Source organism: Caretta caretta, chromosome 7 (genome assembly GCF_965140235.1).
Source record: "Caretta caretta isolate rCarCar2 chromosome 7, rCarCar1.hap1, whole genome shotgun sequence".
Classification (NCBI taxonomy): domain Eukaryota; kingdom Metazoa; phylum Chordata; order Testudines; family Cheloniidae; genus Caretta; species Caretta caretta.
In genome coordinates, this window is record NC_134212.1 from 45,364,781 (window position 1) to 45,389,442 (window position 24,662).

The 24,662-nt window shown below is 47.6% G+C and overlaps 1 protein-coding gene across 13 annotated transcripts in view; it reads left to right on the top strand.

Annotated features, from left to right (window-relative positions):
• Nucleotides 1-24,662, top strand: part of HEMK1 (HemK methyltransferase 1, mitochondrial release factors N(5)-glutamine) — a 105,128-nt gene that overhangs the window by 13,772 nt on the left and 66,694 nt on the right. For 12 of the 13 annotated variants that reach the window (XR_007357637.2, XR_007357636.2, XM_048857816.2 and 9 more), the window contains 2 exons: nt 9,857-10,018; nt 16,961-17,025. Coding sequence is in view for 11 of the 13 variants with exons in the window: in XM_048857816.2 (XP_048713773.1) it covers nt 9,857-10,018; nt 16,961-17,025 (227 nt within the window). In the remaining 2 variants the exon portion in view is untranslated. The remainder of the gene's footprint in view (nt 1-9,856; nt 10,019-16,960; nt 17,026-24,662) is intronic. The other variant, XM_048857819.2, reaches the window with a different exon arrangement.

Here is a 24,662-nt window from a genome sequence, read left to right on the forward strand (position 1 = left end):
AGTGTAGGTGCTTCCTACAGCAACGGAAGGCTTTCTTCCATCAGTGTAAGTAATCCACCTCCCTGAGTGGCTGAAACTAGGTTGACAGATTTCAGAGTAACAGCCGTGTTAGTCTGTATTCGCAAAAAGAAAAGGAGTACTTGTGGCACCTTAGAGACTAACCAATTTATTTGAGCATGAGCTTTCGTGAGCTACAGCTCACTTCATTGGATGCATACCGTGGAAACTGCAGCAGACTTTATATATACACAGAGAATATGAAACAATACCTCCTCCCACCCCACTGTCCTGCTGGTAATAGCTTATCTAAAGTGATCATCAAGTTGGGCCATTTCCAGCATAAATCCAGGTTTTCTCACCCTCCACCCCCCCACACAAATTCACTCTCCTGCTGGTGATAGCCCATCCAAAGTGACAACTCTCTACACAATGTGCATGATAATCAAGTTGGGCCATTTCCGGATTTGTGCAGGAAATGGCCCAACTTGATTATCATGCACATTGTGTAGAGAGTTGTCACTTTGGATGGGCTATCACCAGCAGGAGAGTGAATTTGTGTGGGGGGGTGGAGGGTGAGAAAACCTGGATTTATGCTGGAAATGGCCCAACTTGATGATCACTTTAGATAAGCTATTACCAGCAGGACAGTGGGGTGGGAGGAGGTATTGTTTCATATTCTCTGTGTATATATAAAGTCTGCTGCAGTTTCCACGGTATGCATCCAATGAAGTGAGCTGTAGCTCACGAAAGCTCATGCTCAAATAAATTGGTTAGTCTCTAAGGTGCCACAAGTACTCCTTTTCTTTTAGGTTGACAGAAGCATTCTTCCATTGACCTACCAGCCTGTACTCTGGTGGGGGGGTTAGGTCAGCAGAGCTACAACACCCGGGTGTGAATTTTTGCATCTGAGCGATGTAGCTAGGTTGCTCAACATTTTAAGTGTAGTTCAGGCCTAGGAATCAAGTTTCCGAGGTGGGTGCTTGTACTTTGAATCTTAGATTTGTTGTTTACTTGAATATTTTTGCTGTTGGAAAGTGAATAGAGGAAGGACATTCGGTGAATTGGACGGGGGACTGGGACAATGGAGATCTGGGTTCAGCCACAGATTTCCTGTCCTTTGGTTTCCTCTCTGTAACATGGGGGTAGAGTTTCTTACAGGAGGGTGGTGAGAATAAACCCATTAATGACTGCAAGGAGGTTAGATATCCCGGGGCATATGTAAGCGTCTCTCTAGAAGACAGTGGAAAGGGGTGTGAACCTGGCCAGTTCAGATTCAGCATTTTGATTCTCGCTAATAGTAACAAACAGGGTAAGGTGATTTTTATAGGTATTTGCTCAGCTCTAGTCATGAGACTCTCAAGTGTATTTCCACCTCCCCATCTTTGCATTGCAAGCTGCCTGGCCATATACTATCTGCCGGATGGAGCTGCATAGGTGGAGAGCTTGTGGTTTGGGTTCTGGCGAGCGGTGCCCTGACTTTCTCTTTGTGCAGCTGCAGTTCCAAGAAACACAGTGAACGAGAGACCCGGCCACAGGGAGGGGGGAGCTAATACCGAGAACCTGTGAGAATGTGTCTGCTGGAGGGGTGGAGTTAGGGTTCATGGGGAACTGGGAGTGTTTGCAAATGTACACATTTATTTCACAATTAGCTCGGGAAGTGGAAAAAATAAACCATAGCATTAAGTTAGCTGGATTCAGACAGTGAAGTCAAACAAGTCACTTTGGAAAAGCGGCTGAGGACTCGGTGGGTTGCTTTGTTAAGGCAGGCGAAAGTTTGAGAACCTCGGAATGATGGGAATCAAGCAACAGTGGATACACTTTTTTTTTTTTTTTTTTTGCTTGGTAAAGGAGATTGTTTGGAAAGCTCTTCCCCCTCTCCCCCCCACCAACTCCAAGGATGCCCTGCTCCATTCCTTTTCCAGTCTCTTCTTAAATTCCCTCCCTGTGTCAAAGATAAACAGGGGCTGGAAATCACTGCCTCCAGAGGCTGCGAACAGCACCCCATTTGTCTGCCAAAGAGGGTCACTAAAGCAATGTACTCATGGAGCTCACGGCCTCTGAAGTTTCATAGATTCATAGATATTTAGGTCAGAAGGGACCATTATGATCATCTAGTCTGACCTCCTGCACAACGCAGGCCACAGAATTTCACTCACCACTCCTCCTACATGAACTGTAAGGCAGTGCTACTCAAAGTGGTGGTCCGCGGACCGGTGCCAGTCCGTGAGCTATCGGCTACCAGTCTGCGCACACATTGGAAAAAAAATTGCTGGTCCCCCACATCAGATAGCTTGAGAAGCACTGCTGTAAAGTAAGGACTTGTCTGCAGCACAGGAAAATTGACCAGCATAGCTATTTCTGCTATAGCTATGCCAGTCAATTTCCCCTTGTAGACAAGACCTATGTAATGTGGGATGTATAAGCTGAAGAGTGTTATACTTGTGAGCAGTTCTCCCAGCCTGGTTCAATGGGGGTGCCAAACTTGGATCCCCACACATAGCAACCCTTTACCCTCTTCCTACATCCCCAGCCCAACATCCTATAGATGATTACACAGTGTATGGATCACAGGTATTATGTATGGATCACCATGGATGGGGCTATTATATTTGTGGATTTATCCCCACACTGCCCCTGTGAGATGAGGAATTATCATTGTCCCCACTGTACAGGTGGGAGCCTGAGGAACAAAGAAAGAACATGACTTTCTCATTCTGTGGCAGAGCTAGGAATTAACCCGTGGTCTCCTGAGTCTCAGCCTGGAGCCCTGCTGCAGCACCATCCATCCTTCGCGGGCTAACCAAAGGCAATAGAGCAAAGCTGTGCTGGACAATAGACAGCACGAAGGTGGGCCATGCCCCTGCTTGCTGGACTTAGAGTGCAGCAGATGGGCATTCCTTATGTGGGTAAGGATAGGAGCGCTGCAGATGTGGGGCAATAATCTCTGCCCCTGCCCCCCTGGGTGGGACTGGAGGAAACTGGCCGCCTCGTCTGGGGAGGGAAATTCCAAGCTTTCGTCTGGTAGTGAAACTCCCACATTAAATGCATCACTGGTCAAGTCAATCATCTCTACTCTATCCCCTTGTCACTCTTTCCCTCCTGGGGTCAGTATTCTGTCCTTGCCTCACTCCATCTGCTACACTCTAGGGTCACCATCCTCTTCTCTCCCTCCTTTCTGCAGCCTTTCCTTCTGCTGTGGATCACCTTTAGGTATCCAGCCTCTGGGAGAAATGTACAATCTCTCCTTGGAGGCTGTTAATGGCTTTGTGGGTCATGCCAAAGGGTGCCTGGGTCCCATTTCCACTGGCAAAAGGAGAGGAGGATCTCACAGTCCGTCCCCTCTCCCCCTGTTCCCTCTCCCCCTAAAGACTACTGCATGCCAGAGCAAAGGTGCTGGTAGGGGTTATTCTTGGGATTAGATGGGGAATTTTCTTTTAAACAACCTTTCCTCACACACACTCAGTTGCATAGAAAGGAGTATAAATCCAGCAGCTCTGCCACTATCTGTGGCAATGACTCAGGTCAGCAGGATTTTGAGCGTGTGAGCTGCATGCACACTGGCTCTGACATTTATTGTAAGCAATAATTTGCATTTTAATAGCCCCGTAATTGAGCATTTCTCCATCAAGTGGATAACACACCTCTCCAGTGCCCAGTGATAAATATCTAACTGGGTCGAATTTCTAAGGTGAATTGTTAATATGTGTCTTAGGTTTTTAATATGCAGCAGTAAAAGGAAAACAAAAAAATAGTTTGGCGGTAACCAAGCACTGTGTTGACATGATCTGCACCATCTGATTCTGACCTTTCTGTTCTTCACTTTTCCCAGCTGCCTGAGAGGGAGACACTCAGCACAAGTTTTCAGAGCTATGCCAAAAGGGAAAAAATGAACTTGGGTCTCCCATGCCCCAGGTTAGGCCACTTCCCTGTTTTGCCACAGCCTTCTTCTTGTATGACCTCAGACAAGTCACTCAGGCCTGGCCTATACTTAAATTTAGATCAGCCAAGCAGTGTTGCTCATTTGCTTAGTTACGCTGGCCTAGCCCCCAGAATAGAAGCATTCTTCCATTGATCTACCTACTACCGCTTAGGGCGGTGGATTACCTACATTGATGGAAAAACCATATCCATCAATATAGGAAGTATCTATGCTATGGCGCTACCGGAGTATAGCTACAACTGTGCTACTCTATCGCCCATAGTGTAGACATGGCCTCAGTCTCTCTCTGCCTCAGTTTGCTATCTTTACAATGGGGATAATAGCACTTCTCTACCTCACGGGGTGTTGTGTGGATAAATACTTTAAATAGGGATAGGTGCTCACCATACTGTAGTTAATGGGGACATACAAACATCTAAGCTAAATAGGATGACTAGATATTCAATTTTTGTAGATTTTTAAGAGCAGTATGATTATTTGGTCTAACGTACTGCATGTAGTTCCTGCAGTAGGGGGAATTACTATTCCTTTTTATGTAATTGGCACTACTGAGCCCAACAAATTGTGTCTGAACTAGAGCATATATTTTAGAAGGGCATCCAATGTAATTAGTTTAAAGACAGCAAGTGATGGAGAATTCACCATATCCTTTGATGATCTGTTCCAAAGGTTAATTACTTTGACTATTAAAATGTTTCCTGTGATTTCCAATTAGAATTTTCATAATTTCATCTTCCAGCCCTTGGATCTTGTTATGCCTTTGTCTGCTAGATTAGTGGATTGAGATGACTGAAAGGAAATCTACATTCTATAGCAGTAATTAGCTCAGTGAATACTCTCAATATGAGACTATATACTATATATTGTATAATTAATATGTAAAGCCATTTTAGAAACCTCTATTTCTAATCTATATTTCTTATAGCGTGCTCATCACCAAAGTATTTGAGCACTTTCCAGTATTTCCTTAAGCAACCTAAAACCTGTCACATGTTTGTTTTCTCAGCCTCTCCCAAAGGGGAGCAGCATGTGCAGTGGAGAGGGGTTTCTGATAGTATTTAGGAGGGAAGGGGTTAGTATACATATGGCTGTATATTTATGTTAGGGAATATAAGGTCAAAGAAATGTAGCTTGTACTTGGAGTGCAAGGTGGTGAGGTTTGTGCTCAGTTTCTCTATGTCAAGTGCTGGCGTCTCTAATACTTCCATTTTAATGCTACTTCCTAGCCGGAAGCTCCAGTCTGATGATGTAGAGTAGGATCTGGGGAATGAAATTTCCATCTGAATACAAGCCTATTTGCCAAGGGTTTGTCTGTTTAGGGAAATTGACTGGCACAGCTGTAGAGGAATATCCTGCTATAGCTATCCCGGTATAACTCCCATTTGTGGACACTCTATTCTGGAATTCTAGAATAAAGTCACTTTTATTCTGGAATTGTGTCCTCGGTGGGGTGTTATATTGACACAACTTTAGAGGAACAATTAGGCTACACTGCAATGCAACTGCCATCACTGGCCTCTGTCAGCTGACACGGACTCGCAGGGCTCAGGCTGTGGGGCTTTAAAATTGCAGTGTAGATATTCAGACTCGGACTGGAGTCCAAGCTCTGGACCCTCCCCACTCGTGGGGTCCTAAAGCTCGGGCTTCAGCCCGAGCCAAAACATCTCTGTTGCAATTGTACAGCCCTGTAGCCTGAGCCTAGTGAGCCTGAGTCAGCTGACATGCGTCAGCCACACATGTTTAATTGTCATGTAGGCATACCCTTATTCTGCTATAGCAATGCTGATCAATTTCCCTGTGTAGACAAACCTTTAGTCTCCTGGCTGTGTATTCACATGAGAGCTGATTTCTCCCAGGTGAGCATATTTCCCAAATTAAATACCAGGGCGCTTGCCCTGGGATGGGGTCTGTGAAGGAGAATACTGCGCCTTTGAGGGATGGTCTGGAGCCTACAGCTAGGGCAGCCTGGAGGTAATCCAGGAGGCTTTTCCCCACCCTAGGGCTGGGCTATGTAAACAGGAAGAGGAAGCAGAGCAAGAGAGAGGAGCAGAAGCCATACAGGCTTCAGGAGGGCAGTGGGGTTGTTTCTGCTCAGGCTCTAGGAAATTGACCTAACTAGAGTCTTTGATTGTGAACATTAAGTTTGGGAGCATAAGCAGGGCTCTGAGGTGAGGGCTTTATGACTTGTTTATTGTAATTGTTCCTGCCTTGAAGCCTTATGTAAAGATAACTTGCTTTTTTGTTAGTGTGTTGGCCTCTCCTTTTCCCAGCTCCCACCCCATCTTGGGCTGTTCAAGTGAATCTATTGACATCCCAATCAGGAGGAGTCAAGGTGGGGCACATCTGCAGCACCGGACTGCGCCACAAGGGAGCCTGTAGGGACAGCCCATACTTTTACTTATGGTGCTTGGATATGGACTTGAAAATGCCCTGCCATCAAGGAGGGATGAGAATGCAGAGAGGTGCCTGTGCTCGCCCTGGTTGTGAGACGTCCAACCTCCCAGGCTGGGGGACAGAAAACAGTGATGACCCCAGACCTTCTGGTCCCTGGCATGGTGTGGGGGGAGGTGGTAGGTTCAGCAAGGGTAGCGATTGGACAGGCTGGCCCATCCTAAAAGCTGAAAGGGGAGGAGACATGCGGTCCTGCCAGTCAGGTGCACTGGCTGTTGCCAAGATGGGCATGTAGGTTGGGTCTGCCCCTGTGAAACCAGAGACTATCTGGATTGCTGACCAAGACAGGACACTGAGGCACCTGGGCCGGTCTGGACTATTAAGGATATTGGGACCCAGACATCTGCAGAAACTGAACAAAGGACTGAGGGGACACAGTGTGGGGTAAGGAAGAGTGATAACCTGGGGGTAACTTGTAAATAAGTGTGGGGGAAAAGGGGCCTGTTAGAAGATGCTGCCCTCTAAGAACTTTGGACCAGGGGGCTCTCACCGAAGAAAAGATACTGAAGTTGTGGGCAAGCCTGGGGGGCAAGCTTCAGGGACAGAGGTCAGCCATGGGTTTCAGATTATTTCCAACTTGCCGAGGATGCTTTGACTTATTTGTCATCCTCACAGCATGAGGGTTGTAGGATCTTGAGTAACCTGATATAGGAGCCTGAAAAAGACACAGTTAGTTACTCCAAAGGACAGCGGGGTTCCCAGACTGGGAGAACCAGGGCAAAGACTTAGAGGCAGTCAAAGGTCCCGGGAAGTGGGTGTCATTAGGGTTCAGATGGTGATATTGAAACAGTCCTAGGTGATATTGCAGTCCTAGATGCTGGGTTCTTATTGAAACTGGCCGAACAAATCTAGCTACTAGAAGACAGGCAAAAAGAGCTGGTTGCAGAGAAGGAGAGAAGCCACTTCGTTGTGGCTGTGAATCAACACACTGGAAAACAAGTATGTCATTCTTCAGAGAAAAATCTGGGTTTGCCTCCATGAAGCCCTGCAGTTAAAGAAGCAGCACCAGCATCTGCATGCGCAGATGAATGCTGAGATGATCCAAATGCAGGAGAAACTAGCAGCTCATAAATATGGCAAATGCCAGGCACTGTACAACATAGATGGTCTGATAGTGGGAACTGCTAGTATCTGGGATCAAGGAGCGCTGGACCTAGAGAAGAAGTGGTGCCGATGGAGAAGCAGAGAAACAATGAGATAGTGAACAGCCGGCTCAAGGAAATAAGTCTTCAGGTCAGCCAAGTCCAGACGGATTTGTAGGCCAAGTTGGAAGAGATACATTCCTCCAGGGACAGTGTCTTGGCTCAATCCATAAAACTGGACCAGGAATATGCCTGCCTGAGGGCAAAAGAAGAAAACAGTGAGCAACAGCATTTGTTGTTGGAGAGAGACCTGGAAGAGCTTCATGAGGAAATACTCTGGCAATACGAGATCATTGAGGCATAGGATAAGAAGGAACTACTGCTCTGTACTCACTCCCTGTGATTGTCTCCTCTTTGTCACACTGGAGTGTTCCTGTAAGCATAGCCCTTTCGTAAGTGATCAGAGACGGCCAGCATGCAAGGGCACTCTTGCTGACCAAGCTTTCTGGGTACTAACCCCTTCCGAGGACACAAGGAAGGGTGCTGCTTCACGTCTGCAGCCAGCCTCCTCAAAACCAGCTGATTCTGCTCCAAGAGAGGGGTCTTGTCTGCACAACACATGCTTTGCTGGAATAGGTATATTGGCAGAGTCCGCTAATGAAGGTGCACCTTATGCCGACAGAAGTTTTTCTGGCAGCATATTTACACCACCTCCCTGAATGACGTTAGCTAGGTTGACAGGAGCCAAGATATCAGCCAAATTGCATCTACACTGGGGGGTTTTCCTGTTGGCTGGGGGGCAGTTTTTTCACACTGCTGACCAATGTAGTTATGCCACTTTGTAGTGTAGACCTGGCCAGAGGCATGCTAGACCCTCATACACTGCGTCCTGAGTACACCTGCATGTGCTTTTACCCTGTTGCAGGAGGAATCCACAGACAAGGAGCTCCCTTTAAAAATGGGACAGTCAAACTGCCTTTCCCACAGTCAGGTCCAGGTCAGGGGAACATTGAAACAAGCCAGGCTGCTCATCAGCTACAAGCTCCAGTTCTCGCTTGGGACACAGTGTATGTGGATTTTTTCTTTAATGGGTTGAAGAGCAGCTCATGCATTGTACAAAAATGTTTCTGGAGGTTTCTTAGGAAGGCAACTGACCTCTCCCAGGTATTTCACCTGCTCGTCTTCCTTTATTGCTAGGGATAGCTTGCTGCATGGAAATAGGATCTTTGTTTCTTAAGGGCTCGTCTGCCACAGCTACTTATTTCTTCACCTGTTTGCAACATCTTAGCTGTTTCCACACCAGCTTGCTGTGATGCAACAAACTGGTCTGTGGTGTGGAATAACCAGCAAAGGCAGATGAACCAAGCAGTTTTGCTTGAGGCCTCCTGTGCTCTCTAATCCACTTTAGGCCTGATTTCCAGAGCAGGGTGTGGGAAAATACTGGGATGTCCATGCAAATAGGGTTCACTCTGCAGGCAGCTCAGTGCTGGCTCCTGAGAAAAATCTAGCATTTTACATAAAGGACTTTGACCTTCCCACCAGTCACTCATTGTTACTTTATGGTGTGACAGGGTCTGGCCAGATGGTCGAGCAACCAATAAGCGCAAGACCCACCAAGGTAGAGGAGGAACTTTGTCACACTGGATTCACATAAAATGCTGCTAGTTAGAATGGGAGGCCTGTAATTTACCCTGGAGCATCTTTCTGCTCATATACCTGTTGGCAAAATCCATACAGTTCTTTGTTGTGGGTTTTTATATGTGATTCACAATAAAGATCCTAGTGCTGACTTGTCAAAATAAAATAAAAATCCATGCTAACAACCAGCCATTCCTGAGTGTGACCCTGCAATAACAAACCAGCATTTGTAGTTGTGCAATGCAAGCCAAAACAGGAAGCCTACTTGATTGGGCCATTTACTGTATTTCTTGTCGATTTGCTGGTTGGCTTAGTGCTTTAGGGGTTGGTCTTAAGGGATTTCAAACCATGAGTAAAGTTTCGGACAAGGCTAGGCTAAGACTGGTGAGTAGTGAGGCTTTCAGAGATAAAAGTTAATGATTGTGGCAAAAGAAATGGGGGACAGGCAACGTGTGTGTGTTCCTGCTGCTTATTCTTTTCAAATGCCCTAAAAGATATCAAAGGATCTGTAGGGCACCTGCAGATTTGATTACAGTCAAAGCACTATGTGGAGCTGAAGTTGTTTCTGGGATCTCAGTCCTGCTGCTGGCATGTGTTGCTTTTTTTAAAATACAAAGATGCATTTGATTTGTTTGCAAAGGTGAGAAATGGGGCTCTTTCACCCTCCTTTTCCCCAGCTCTTGGGTGTTAGTTTGAGTCATCATCAGACTCCCACAGAAACAGCTCACTTTTCCTTTTCTGCTAGGATCTTGTCTCCTTGGTGTTGGAAGAAGAAATCCAGAGGAACGGGAGCCCTGCAGTTAATGTGGGTCACCAGTGCCCCACTGTTGTCTCTCACCCGGTGATCCTGGAAATCGGCTGTGGCTCAGGGGCCATTGCACTGAGTTTACTGAGCAAACTGCCCACGGTGGGTGAGCTTTTCATCCTTTGTATTATGGTAGCACTGAGTCCCATTGCACCAGGTGTTGTACTGACAAGTAGCAAAAAGATGGTCCCTGCCCCCAAAGAGCTGACAGTCTAGGTATAAGACAAGAGACAACAGGTGGATACAGACAGACAAAAGAGCACAAGGAAAGAATGAGGCATTTATGAGCAATGCGATGAGCAGTAGTCACAGTTCACGAGCTACCTGATCACTGCCAAGAGCCCATTTTGGTGCCTGTCCCTTCCCCAGTAACATAATTCCTCACCGGTCAAGGAGGAAACAAAGTCACGGGAAGGACTGGGATCTATAAGTGACTAAAGCCCCCTTCAGTCTCAGGTTATCAATCACTTGGGATATATCCCACCCCAACCCAGACCACAGTGAATAATCCCTGCTCAGTGCTCCAGGAGGGAAAGAATGACCCCACCCACATGCTGTGGAGAGAAAAAGGCCTTCCCTTGCTCCAGATCTGGTCATCAGTTCATCCCTCAGACTCATCCAGGCTGATTATCATCCTTGAAGAAGAATCAGTAGTATGCCGTTTATGTATGCAAGGCACACTTTGCAAGCTGACCAACAGTGTGTTGTCCAACTGGTGGCCCGTGGGCCGCATCCGGTCCGCAGAATAACTCCATCCAGCTCTCATGATGGAGGACACCATTTGGTAGAACAAAATCGTGTCCTCCTGTAACGGTGCAAGACTCACCCCTGCGGTGCCTCCTGCTGGTCTCTCAGGGAATTAGCTCTTCCAGCCTCCAGAGTGCCCTCTGCAGGCCGGTGTCCCTCTTGCTGCTGGCCCCCGTGTCCCTCCTGGACCCCGGTGTCCCTTTTACCCAGGGTGCTGCCCGCTGGCAGTACCCCCACAGTCCCTGGGTCTCCCTTCCCCAGGGATCCCTCACTCACTATCCCCACCTCGCCTCAGTCTTTGGCTACTGCCAGTGACCACTGAGCCCCTACACACTGGGGCGGACTGCAGTGTATAAACCAATCATCACAGGCAAGGGGGTTTTGGACCTGCTGCCTCTGCCTACCTTTGGGCTGCCCCCTGCAATCCCAGTACCTCCCCTAGGCCGTCTGCCAAGCCTACAGCCAGGGGCTTTTCTAGTCCGGAGTCTCCCAGCTCCTCTGGCCTTCCCCAGCCCTGCTTCACCTCAGATACCCTGGTACACTCCCCAGCAGCCAGGCCGATCTCCCTCCACAGCTAGAGGAGACTCTGTCTGCTCTTGGCCCACTGCCCTCTTATAAGGGACAGCTGAGCCCTGATTGGGGCATGGCCACAGGTGAGCCTGCTTCCCCAATCAGCCTGGGAACTGCTTGCTCCTAGCCACAGCCCTCTCCTGGTTGTTTTAAGCCCTTCAAGGCCGGAGCGGGTGACCACCCCACTACAACTCCAAACAGCATCACCTTGGCCCATATGGTACATGCGAGGTCACGTGGCATGGATGACACTATTTTGGATGCCTAAGGTGTGCCAGTGAGTTGTTGCATGCCTTAATAAAACTGTCCTGGCACGCCACTGAGAAGAAGCATCGAGGGTTAGTTTGTAAGGTCTATGGAAGGTCATTCCTGTAGCTCAAGTCCCTTTGCCCGGTGACCTGTTGGGCTGATGTTTAGTTTTCACTAGGCCAAATTATAAATTGCTCTGGTTTCCCTACTCAAGCACCACGCTGCTCTCCTTGCCTTTCAGACATAAATGACTGTGTCAGTCTGTCCTTATATGTTACGTCAGCCCTTCCCCAAATGGCCAACATACATGAGCCTTGAGTGAATACACCAGCTTAGATCTGTGCAGGCTTACGCACCACACAACCATACTAATGTCTATGACATGTACATCAAGACAGAATTTGGCCCTAAAGTGCTGCATTAAGATAAAGAACTAGCAACTTGTCATGTATGGTTATATCAAGGATAGAGCTCTCCGCAGAACAGTCTGTGTACCCCAGGTCACCTGTCCCAGCATACAGTGTATCTCCTTTTAAATCTGGAGTGGATTCCTTAGGGCATGGATTCTTTCTGCATCAGACATGAGGAACCTATGAAGCTCTTCCCTCTCTACCCCTCACTCGCTGCTGGGCTGCACTGTCCCAGTTTACCAGTTGATACTGTCAAGCTGTCTGGAGTGGCTCACAAACATGGGTGCCAGCCTCAAGGCAGCCTTACAAATTGGAGCACAAATCCCAAACTGGTTACATGTTGTATAATTAGATTTTGCCAACAGAATATCAACTGTGAACTCCTAAAGCACTAGAACAGCCTTATTCTGGAGTCACAGACTGTCCCCTTGGGCACTTTTGCCTCCCAGACAAGTCTGCCGTTGTGACAGATGGTCTCTTACACCAAAAATCATAATAATATTCAGGTTACTTCTTGTCCCAGACACTTACCCCAGGTTAATTGTACCTTAGAACTCTCCCCAAAGACAGTGCTTGTAGCCAGTCCTGTGATAAACTAACTAAAGATTTATTAACTAGGAAAAATAAATGAGTTATTTACAAGATTAAAGCAGGTAAACACACACTTGAGTTACAGTCTTAGGTTTCGAAAGGCAATAGAAGCTGCTGTAATTTGCAAGCTCTAGATGTCCTTTAGGGCTAACCCAAACTAAACAGCTGGGGATCCCTTGCTTATGCTTAGAAGTCTTGCCTCCTCACTGAAGTTCAAACAGCATAGGGACACGCAGCCTTCTGATCAGAGATTTTTATTCCCTTTCCCAGATTTCAAACTGTTATGGGATGAGGGTTTGTGCATGTCCCCTCTTCCTGGGTGTCGGGGGGAGCAATCAGGAAAGTCTTTTTGTCTGCGGACGTTCCACAGTGGTTCATCTGGTGTCTATAGGCCTTCTTTTGTTGGGTAGGAGATCTCACCTCTTGTGGTAAACTGGTATCTCACACTTGGTAATGCTTCTCTCCTGACAGTGGGGGTTTCCAGTTTCATAGCAAACACTTAACTATTACCATCTCCCAATAATAGCTATTATAAGTGAGATTAATGCAGGCAGCAAGTCATAAGCATTTTATTAAGTCCAAACACTCAATACATTTATAAAAACTTAACATCTGTTTTAACAATGCTAACACACAGGTGAGCCAGATTGGTTTCCAGCTATGCATTTGTCAATATTCAGTGTGGCCTAGGGGCCTTGGCATGAGCTGGCACCTGGCCTGCCAGAATCACAGATATATTTAGGACTAGGTCGTTAGCTGATGCAAATCAGTGTAGCTCCTCTGACTCCATCTGATTCACACCAGCAGAAGGTCTGGCCCTAAGACTTTTTATTAAGGTAAAATGCTAGCAATGGTAATGAAAATATTCAGTCATGCTGAAGGCCTAGCTACAAGCGCAGGGCCGGCCCACAACGTTTTGGCACCTGAGGCGGGGAGCTCAAATGACGCCCCCATGCCCCCTCGCTTGGGCCAAAATTTTGAAAGGTCTCAATTCTGCCTTCTTCCTGTTCTACTCCTCTCATGGTACTGCTCTGCTACCTACCCCAATAAAGGAGCACTAATAACTTAAAATGCCTTGTTCAAAAATGTTAAGGAACACTTAACTTTCAAACCCCTGAACAGCAAATGTAACTTTTCTTGTCTGCATAGTAAACACTGGCATTGAATAATCAAAGTGGTGCTTTCAGTGCCTTCTTGGTTGCAAAGTTTTGAACTGCTTCCTGAAGGTCCACAGTCTGGGCCAGCTCATGCTCTATTGAGATGGTTGCAAGGTTGACCAGCCTCTCCTGTGTCATTGTGGAGCGTAGATGTGTTTTTATTAACTTCAGCTTGGAGAAGTTGCGTTCTCCACTGGCAACTGTTACAGGAAGTGTTAGAAGTATGCGCAGAGCAACAAAAGCATTTGGAAAGAGGGTGGTCATCTTATTTGTGCACATATATTCCAGAATAGCCTTTGGAGTTGATCCTGCTGAAATGTATCTTGAAAAAGAGCTTTCAGTTCATCACCTAAATCACTCACATTAATATTGCACATGTCATCACGTATCAACACTGTGTCTAGTGCCCTGCATTGCTTGTGTAGGTTTTCTTCAGGTATAGTGAGGAGTTATGGAATAAGCATACAGCATCCCAAATATACTGCTTTGTTCCTTGAGCTGCATGAAACGTTCTTCAACTGACTGAATTGCACAATCTAGCAGCTGGTTAAAGAATTCAACTTTGAATTGTTGTTTGGGGTCTCTTATGGGATTATTTCGTGCCTTGTAATCAAAATGTCATCTTCTTCGGTGACTCGTGTATTCTTGAATGGATGGGAAAATAGCTTCAGTGTCAAGTTCCTCTGCCAACTTCTGTGCACTCTTCAGAACGTTTTGAAATCCCTTATCTGACTGGTAAGACTGTAGGTATGACTTTGCTTTGTCCAGTTGTTCATCGCTCCAGATATATCAAGGTCAATATCTTGCTTACAACATTTATTTCAAACAGTAAGTCATGCCACAACACTAAGCCACACAGGAATTTGAAGTTATGTATGTTTCTGGTGATTCCGTTTCCCTCTGCCACTGTTCTCCCACAAACAGTTCCTGTCATAGCATTTTCCTCCATAATGTCAACTATGGCATCAGCTATCTTCCCTATTTGGTGTTTGATAGGCTTTATCATCTCCACTCGACTTTCCCATCGTGTGGCACTCAGTGGTTACAGTGTCAGAGAGGATGTTCCCAGATGTTGCTTCAAAATTTGCAATTGATGAGTTGATGCAGAGAAAAATACATAGATGTTTTGAATTACATTAAAAAATTCAGCAGCCGCTCTAGAAGCTGATGCTGCATCACTAACCACCAAGTTCAATGAATGAGAACTGCATGGGACAAAAAAAGCTCGAGGGTTTAACTCTCTGATCCGTGTCTGCACTCCTCTGTTCTTTCCTCTCATGTTGGCACCACTATCGTAGCCCTGACCTCTCATGTCAGCTATCGCAATTCCCGTGTCTTCCAGCTTTTTAAGAAGCACATTTGTCATACCAGCCCCTTTAGTATCATCAATGTCAATAAATTCTAGAAAATACTCTCTGACAGTCACCATTGCAGGGACTAGGTTCTGTTGTTGTTACAAAACGCACCATTAAAGTCATTCGTTCCATATGGCTGATGTCAGGTGTGCAGTCCAGAATAACAGCATATTATCTTGCTGACTTCAGATCTGCCACAATCTTCTGTTCGACTTTTGTTGCCAATAACTGTATGATCTCATTTTGAATTGTTTTTCCATGGTAATGGTGTGTGTACATTTCTTGGGTGGTGACTCTTCTTAGATGCTCCTGGAGTACAGCATCAAACTCAGACATCAGCTCCACAATTTTAAGGAAGTTTCCCTAGTTTGGCACATACAGCTGATCTGAAGTGCCAGGCCGTGCTAGGTTTTGAGTTGCAAGCATTCTCACAAAGCAATGAGCCTTTTCAGAACATGTTGCCAGAAAAGAGACTCTGATGCAATCTTCTCTTGATGCTGATCATCTATGGTGGCCTTTAACCTTAGTCTCATCTCAAGCTCTTTCCACCTATGGAATGCTCTCTGGTGATTTGCTGCCTTCTTGTGGCATGCCAGATTTCTATCCAGATTTTTCCAGTCCTTTGTTCCTGTCAAACCCGATGTGGCTGGAACGTTAGACTGGAAGAGTTTGCAACAAAAACAGTATGCAGCATTCTGGGTTTTTGAATACATAAGCCATGGCCTCTCCACTTTGTCACCATTGGGGATTCCACGCCAGTAATGTGTTGGATGGAAACTTCTATTTTCATTGTCTTTGGAGAACATGAAGTTTTTCCCTTGCTGTGGCCCATGCAGTACAAGGAAGTCCCTCACGCTACTGCTCAAGTGGGTCCACAGTCCTGGATCATCTAGACTTAAGGAACTAAACTCAGCAGCAGCTGTTGCTTGCACCTCCACCGCAGTCTTCTCTGATCTACACTTTTCTTCAGGAATGTGCATGGTTACATCCATTTGAGATGAAGATATGGATGCTGCAGTAAGCTGCCAGGTCACCTGCACTCTAACTAACTGGAAGATCAGGCATCTCCTCACCACTCACATCCTCACTGGGGCCAGAAGGCTCACCGTGAACATTTGTGTCTATGTATCTCAGGAGAGCTCCTTCCTGCTTCGATAGAAAAGCTTCCTTTGCTTTCTTTCTTTTTCTGAATGCTGCCCCAGAGGGGCGTTTTCTTCTTTCACTGATGACTGCTGTTCTGTGCCAGCTATAGTGGCTCTCAACACTCAATTGAAGGGGACAAATAAGCAGGCTGGTAGCCAGGCCTGAGTGAGGGAGGATATCAGCGTCTTAAGGGCTCCTACTACTTCAGTTGACTGCCTGTTCTCCTCCAGTGGGTTCAGGGAAGTAGCAGAAACAGGAAGCTCCTTGAGAAGCTGGTGTTAATCAGTCCAGGCTCCTGTGGGTGCTAGAGAGGTACATAAGAGGCTCCTCCTCTTCTCTCTCCCTGCCGCTCCTGCTGCTTTCTGTTATTCCCTCTCACCTTTTCTCCTGCCTGCCTGTTATGTCTCTTGTGCCCTCCTTCCTCCAGCACAGCACTCCACCATCTCTGTGCATCTAGAGCAGAGAGAATACATATGCACCAGCAGCAGACACAATATTCTACACTCTGGGTCCTAGTGGCCCCCACCCCCACCCCCACCCAGTCTGCCACCTGAGGCGGCTGCCTCAGTTCGCCTCATGATAAGGTCAGCCCTGTGTGACTACACAACCCCAAAGTATCCTGCTTCCGTGGAAGTCCTAAGATGGATTCTTCAGGGGCTATATCTGATTTTGGTGTTAGAAAGACAGAGAGACCTTTTCCAAGACATTATATTGGCATCATCTGTCTCATTTGCCCCTTTTGCCACAGCCTGTATGTCCAGTCATCAGCTAACAGCAGTAATGTTGGTGATATAATGTGTATTTTGTTTCCTTCTGTGCCAGAGCCGGGTGATAGCTGTGGATAAAGAGGAAGCTGCTGTGAATCTCACCAGAGAGAATGCTCAGAGGTAGGAACATATGCATTGCTCATTTTTTCTCTCTGTGAGTGCCCATTGCTTCCTAGGACCCCTCACACTGATCCCCTGAGACAAGTGAATAGCCACCAAAGTCCTGGCTTATGATTCTCAAATATGCCCAGTGTCTCAGCCACAGGCTGGATATCATGTTCATCACCATCAGGTGCCAGGGTACGTTAAATGCTTTGAACCTCTGGAAAATACAGAGAAAATTAGAAATTTTTGGAACAAATTTTCCCTGAATTTTTATTTTGGTTAAAAAAACCCTTTTTCTGACCTGTGAATCCCCTTTGCCAGACCACCAGCTGGGAAGGAAATGGCATAATAGCGATGTTTTGTACTTACGTTGCACCTTTCTTGCAAGGAGACCAAAGTACTTTGGGTCAGTAGACTTGTCCCTGTTTTGTTAATGGGAAAACTGAGACCTAGTGAGACCAGACTCTGGTCCATGCCACAGGCTATTACCAGTGCCTTGAGAGTGACCCTTTTAGTGTTCTGGGCCCCAAGGACCCACACAATTCCACAGGGCAGGGCTGCAGCCTCTGAGACACCGAAACTGGGTCTTCGGGCACCAGAGAACCCTTTCTCCTTCTGTGGCTCCCTGCAGCAAGTCTAGCCAAGCAGGACTCCTGCAGGAGGCGTGTACTGTAACCATTCAGGGCTGTCTGTGAGGATTTGCAGTGACACCAGGCAGCCTTTTCTAAAACAGCACAGGGTTTATTAGTTGACTGGAACACAGCAACGGCTAGTCCTGAGGTGAGTGTAGAGAATCTCGGGTTAAGACATGGTCCATACTGGCCAAGCCAGTCAGCCAGCCAAGCTGCCATGGACTCCATTTCGGGCTCTCTGTCAGTCCTTAGAGAGAGCTGCAGAGTCCCTCCAAGAACCCAAACTTATCCCCTTCCTGCTGACCCATGCTGAGTTCATATGTTCCCGGGACAATGTCAGTCGTTCGGTTCGGTGCAGCTTCCTTTGTCTTTCTGGAGGCTTCATTGATATGGGTCACTTACAGCCAGTCCTCTAACAATCCATTCATTCCACCCCAGACAATGAAGTGACACAGCACCTCATGTCCCCCGCTCTGCCCCAAAAGCCACATTCTAACCCTTTTTGCAACCATTGGATAGCAATGTAAAGTACATGGGGAAACTGAGGCACACAAAGGCATAATAAAAATATTACAGAAAATTGGCACTTGGTCACATTATGTCAGAAAGTGAGTCAGTGACAAAGCCAATAGCAGAATCCAGAATGCCTGGCTCCTTCTGCCTCACTACACCATATTGACTCCTGTCAGGGTTCCTTCCCCACTCTGAACTCTAGGGTACAGATGTGGGGACCCGCATGAAAGATCCCCTAAGCTTATTCTTACCAGCTTAGGTTAAAAACTTCCCCAGGGTACAAACTTTGCCTTGTCCTTGAACAGTATGCTGCCACCACCAAGCGTTTTAAACAAAGAACAGGGAAAGAGACCACTTGGAGACGTCTTTCCCACAAAATATCCCCCCAAGCCCTACACACCCTCTTTCCTGGGGAGGCTTGAGAATAATATCCTAACCAATTTGTTACAAAATCATCAAAGACCCAAACCCCTGGATCTTGGAACAATGGAAAAATCAGTCAGGTTCTTAAAAGAAGGATTTTATTTAAAAAAAAAAAAAGAAAGAAAGAAAGAAAGGTAAAAATCATCTCTGTAAAATCAGGGTGGAAAATACTTTACAGGGTATTCAGATTCAAAACACAGAGGATCGCCCTCTGGGCAAAACCTTAAAATTACAGAAAACAGGAATAAACTTCCCTCTTAACACAGAGAAAATTCACATAAAACAAAAGATAAACTAATCCGCCTTGCCTGGCTTACCTATACTGATTGCAATATTGGAGACTTGGACTAGGATGGGTTGGAGAAGATGGATTTCTGTCTGGCCTCTCTAAGTCCCAAGAGAGAACAACCACGTAAACAAAGAGCACAAACAAAAAAGCCTTCCACCCCCTCCCCCCCCGCCCCCTCCCCAAAGATTTGAAAATATCTTGTCCCTTTATTGGTCCTTTGGGTCAGGTGCCAGCCAGGTTAGCTGAGCTTCTTAACCCTTTACAGGTAACAGGATGTTGCCTCTGGCCAGGAGGGATTTTATAGCACTGAATACAGAAAGGTGGTTACCCTTCCCTTTATATTTATGACAACTCCCTTTTCAGGCCTTGCTTCTTTTCTTACGTCTAGATTTTATCTTGCTCCTCAGGCAGCACCTAGACTTCTGGGTGTGCTGGTGTGGTGTCCCACAGGATCTTTCTTCTTTTCTGGGCTGTCGCTATCACTGACTTGTAACCAAATGAACTACAATCCACAGCAGCCACCTGTGCTGTGGCTCAGTTTTAAGGGCTTCAGAATCAGCTCTACTCTGCAGCTGTCTAATGCCACAATGCACTCTGCCATAACTGTCACTTGACAGTGAAATCATGGCCAGGACAGTGCTGGTGTCAGAATTACACCGTCTCATTTACCCGTCAGCTCCCTGTGCCAACTCTGCTCTCTGTTACACCAGTGGAAATCCAGCATGGCTCCATGTGAGTTAATACGAGTTGTAACTGACACCAGAATCTGGCTTCCTTCCGTGTCTCTGCATCCTGGGACCTATCCTGTGCTGCACCTGCAGGAAGAGGAGGACAGGTGGCTTGATCATACTCGTCCATCCCCAGGATTCTGGGCTGCTCTAGGGGCTGAAATGGCCACTGGTGTAGATTAGAGCAGCCTCAAAGGTGCTCTAATTTACAGCAGCTTCCTGAGAATTCCCAGAGGGCTGTTCTACAGTCTGGAGCAGTCCCAAATCTTCGTAGTGGTGTGCACTGTGGCGATTCCCCTTTCTACCCTCTATGTGCTCCCTGTCCCACCCACCCGTCCTGCCCCTACACACTGTTTGCGCAAAGACTTACAAAGCGGGGGGAGGGGTGCAACATAGGGCTGCCTAAGTGGCCCTATGCAATGGGGAATTCTGCCCCAGCTCCTTGCAATACAGTTTGGCCCTTACATGCTGATAGAGTTAGTATAGAGCACAGGACTGAGTCTGTCCTGCTACATCCATCACACTGTTTCTTCCCCACTACCAATGTGTGCTGGTCTTACAGCACCCTCTGTGCTTGCTCCCTTAGGGAGCACAAGGTGGGGTCTAGGAATGGAACAGGACTCTTTCTCGCCCCGTGGAGCATGAGGCCCCCTATGTGTCCCAAATACACTAGTGCATTGGATAGAAAAGTTGGTGAGGAAAATCCTGGATGCTGTACTCCCTTGACTGGGTTTTAGTCTGCTACGTGAGTTATTCTGCATGGAGGGAGAGTGTGTACTGGGAGGAGCTGGATGGTTTTTGAAAAGCTGCCTCTAATTCAGTGTATAAATACAGTGTAGGGAAATGGGAAGCGTTTTTGGAATCCTCACAGAATGCTCTCAGTAACATGCTGACCTGGATGTCACCTCTTGCCTGGGTCTCATTCCTCCAGCAAACCCTGAGAAATCCTGTGGCTTTGCAAAGAAGTGATCATCTGGTGTTCAGAAGAGAGAGGTGATTTTGTGATTAAGGCAGACAGCCAGGGGGCATCAGGACTGCTGGGTTCTATGCCTTACTGCCACTGTCTCAGGCCACGTCTACACTATAGGAGCGCTTTTCCAGGGATAGCCGTACCAGTATACTATACCCACAAAGCGCTCCTAGTGTGGACGCAGCTTAACCTGGCAAAGCTGTGCTTTTGCTGGTATAGCTTATTTTCCAGCACCACCATCCAACCCCCCAAACAAAATAAGCTAGACTGGTAAAATCAGTTTTTCTGGTATAACTGCATCTACACTTGCTCTTTTGCTAGCCCAGCTCTGTCAGTCAGGGATCCCATCTCACCCCCCTGACAGACAGAGCTAAGCTGGCAGAAATCTGTAGGGTAGACCTGGCCTCACTGTGCAACCTGGAGCTTGTCACTTCATTGCACTGTGCCTCAGTGGCCCCATTTGTGAAATGGGATTACTGCCAACGTAGCAGGTTAATTTAATCATAGCTTTCCCATGCCTGGACCCACTGTGCTCCACCCCAGCAGCACCAAGGGGATTTACAGTGGTTATGAGGGCTACAGGTAAGAGTTCCCCTAGTTAAAAGGAATCCTCATCTGGCCCCTGCCCCCTAGGATGTGGGACATTATGGAGCAGATTTGGAGTGGGTATGGCAGGACTGTGACAGGGTGGGACTAGAGCATAATGCCCTTCACATCCCCTGGCAGCCCCAAGGCTTGCCCCTCTGACTTGCAGCAGCTAAGGGGGTGGTCTGGCCTCTGGCAGCCTTGAGGATCAGAGGGTTCAGAAATATGTCAGAAAGTCACCTGGGCCTCTCAGGGCCATGTGCTTACTGTCTTGCTCTTCACCAGCAAGAGAGAAGTGCCCACATCTCCTGAGTCCCTAGGGAATCTAAGTAGTGCAGAGAGTTCAGTGAGGTACGGTTCAAGCTGAGAGGCACCGCTACGGCTGTGTGTTCTCTTAGAGGTGCCAGGGGTGGAGGGAGAGCCCATGTAAGGATATTGTACCTGAGAAGCCCTAAAGCCTCTTTCTGTAGCATTGCGCCATAATGGACCTAATCCTAAATAAGTCCCACCCTTTTAGTATGTGTTCTGCCTGGTGAATCAGCTGCATTGTGATGCTTTTGTTTTCACTCCCTGCCTCACATGAGCATATGATATTATCATGTCACCATGACACTGCATGTTAGATGCAAACACCTAAATGTCACTGTGGCGTTAGAGCCAAATACATTCACATTTCACAACTCTTGCAAGGGCCAGGTTTTCAAAGCAGGGTAGAAGAGGCATGTAGAAAAACGTGCGCGTGCCCCTCGCACTCACAGAACCCCATTTTTGCATGTCTGAAGCCAGCAATTGAGGGTTGTTGGGGGTTTTTTGTTTGTTTTTTGCAGGTGTGGTGGGTTCGCACGTAGGAGGTTTTGCAGGCATAATTAATGTACAGATGAGGTGGGGTGGCGAGTGCACTAGGTGAATATGTATGTGTATGCATTGTGACAGGGTCGGGCCAGATGGCTATAGGAGAGTGATAGAAAGCAGCTGTATTAGCCCCAGATTAAGCAGGTCCCTTTTCCCTGGGTGAGGTAACAGGGGCGGTTCCAGAACAATCAAGAGGCTGCTAGAATCCATTAAGACAGGCAAGCTAATCAGGTCACCTGGTTTAAAAAGGACCTCACTTCAGTCAGTGAGGGGAATGCAAGGAACAGAGAGTGAGAGGGAGTGCTGCTGGAGGACTGAGGAGTACAAACACTATCTGGCATCAGGAGGAAGGTCCTGTGGTGAGGATAAAGAAGGTGTTGGGAGGAGGCCATGGGGAAGTAGCCCAGGGAGTTGTAGCTGTCACACAGGTGTTACACGAAACACTGTAGACAGCTGCAATCCACACAGCCCTGGGCTGGAACCTGGAGTAGAGGGCGGGCCTGGGTTCCCCCTGTCCCCCTAACTCCCTATTGGATACAGGAGGAGTTGACCTGGACTGTGGGTCCCACCAGAGGGGAAGGTCCCTGGCCTGTCCCCTGACCCACTAGGTGGATCAGCAGAGACTACGGGGATTGTTCTCCTTCCTTTTCCCCATGCTGGCCAGTGATGAGGTTAGCTGAGTGAATGACAGGTTTGAGCCACTAGCAAAAGTGGCCAAACTGAGGGCTGCCATGAATCTCTGAAGCAAGCAAATCTGCCAATAAGTGCAGGACCCACCAAGGCAGAGGAGGAACTTTGTCACAGCATGCAAAAGGAGAGGATGAGGCTATAAAGGTGTCACAGATCCACAGGATTGGTGCTACAACCTCAGCTTTGCAACAGTCTCTAGGAGGAACCCCTTCAATGTGCCAGACTCCCAAGGGGTCTCACCCTTCCTCCAGAATAGGCCATGCAGCCTCACCACCTCCTGGACTGAACCTCTGGGGCTTCAATGCTCCCGCTTCACACCATGAGCTCTGTTCGGAGAGGTTTCAGAGTAACAGCCGTGTTAGTCTCTATTCGCAAAAAGAAAAGGAGTACTTGTGGCACCTTAGAGACTAACCAATTTATTTGAGCATAAGCTTTCGTGAGCTACAGCTCACTTCATCGGATGCATACTGTGGAAAATACAGAAGATGTTTTTATACACACAAACCATGAAAAAATGGGTGTTTATTACTACAAAAGGTTTTCTCTCCCCTCACCCCACTGTTCAGAGAGTCCAACTGAAGTAGACTCCTGGTAGAGACATAAATATTTTGGGGATTAGCGCACGTTGCCAAGTATTTACAGCACCACTCAGGCAGCGTTATCAGAACAGTAGAGTTTATTAGTCAGCTGGAACACAGCACAGGAAGTCCTTATTTTAGCATAGAGAATTGACGGTTAACATATAGTCTAGTCTGGTTAGCCAAAGCCCGGCCAAGCTGAAGTGAAAGTGAACCCCATGTTCAGGCTCTGTCTGCCTCAAGCTGTCTGACCTCCTTGGTCAGTTCCCAGGTGAGAGCGCTGACTCCTTCCAGAGCCAACTCTTATCCCCCACCTCACACCTTCCCAGTCCTTTGTTCTCAAGCTGGGGTCCCTCCTTAGCTTCCCTGCTGAGAAGTGGGGAAATGCATCTACCTCTGGGTCATTTTAACTGGAGTCAGCCTTGGCCAGTCCTTTGTAATGACCCATTCAGGCTCGGACAGCTAGGCAGCACACACACTTGTGTCTCCAAACCAACAGTCCTTTCCCCCGCCACTGTGTAAAAGTACAACATATAGGGGAAACTGAGGCATGCATAGGGGTCACACAAATATTACAAAAAAATCCCACTTTCTCACAAAAGGATATGCACAGGGGTTTGAAAGGAAATTTTGAGGTGCACAGTGGGCTTGCGCACAGAGGTCTTTCTGGGTGCACAGGTTGTGCCTTGCTTTGAATACTTGCACCTAATTGCTTTGCAAGCAAAGAACAGACCCATGACTTGCCTCAGATTTTGTGCTAGGTAATAGTGCTGCAGATTGTGGCTGGGGTTTGCATGGGTAGGTGTGATATCCTGTATTTAATTATGTGTAAGGCTATGATTTTTTCATGGAGGTTGCAGAAGTCACAGAATCCGTGACTTCCAGTGACCTCCATGAATTCAACCCTGTCGGTCGGGAGCTTCCGGGTCCCCCCTTTGTAGCAGGGGGACCCCACAGCTCCTCATGGCTACAGGTGCCAGGGGCCCTCCGGAGTTCCCAGCTGCCGTGGGGACGCAGCGGGCATTGCGGGGCCCCCCTCCCGCAGCTCCCAGCAAACACGAGCAGTGGGGGCCCCTCAGAGCTCCCGGCTGGCCGGGACGGCAGAGCTGCTGCTCCTGACTGCCTCGGGCAGTGTGGGCCCCTCACAGCTCCCAGCCACTGCGAGCAGCGGGAGCCCCGGCAGCTCTGCGGGCGTACCCCAAAGGTTCCAGCTGCCACAGATGGTAGAGGTTTCCCGGAGTTCTGAGCCAGGCCCCCAGTGTTCTGAGCTGCTGGGGGTCCTTCAAAGCCCCAGAGTTCAGAGCGGCCCCTGCAGCTGCCCAACCTCTGCAGGCAGTGTGGGGAGCCCACAGCTCGGCTCCCTATTTTGTCAGGGATATTTTTAGTAAAAGT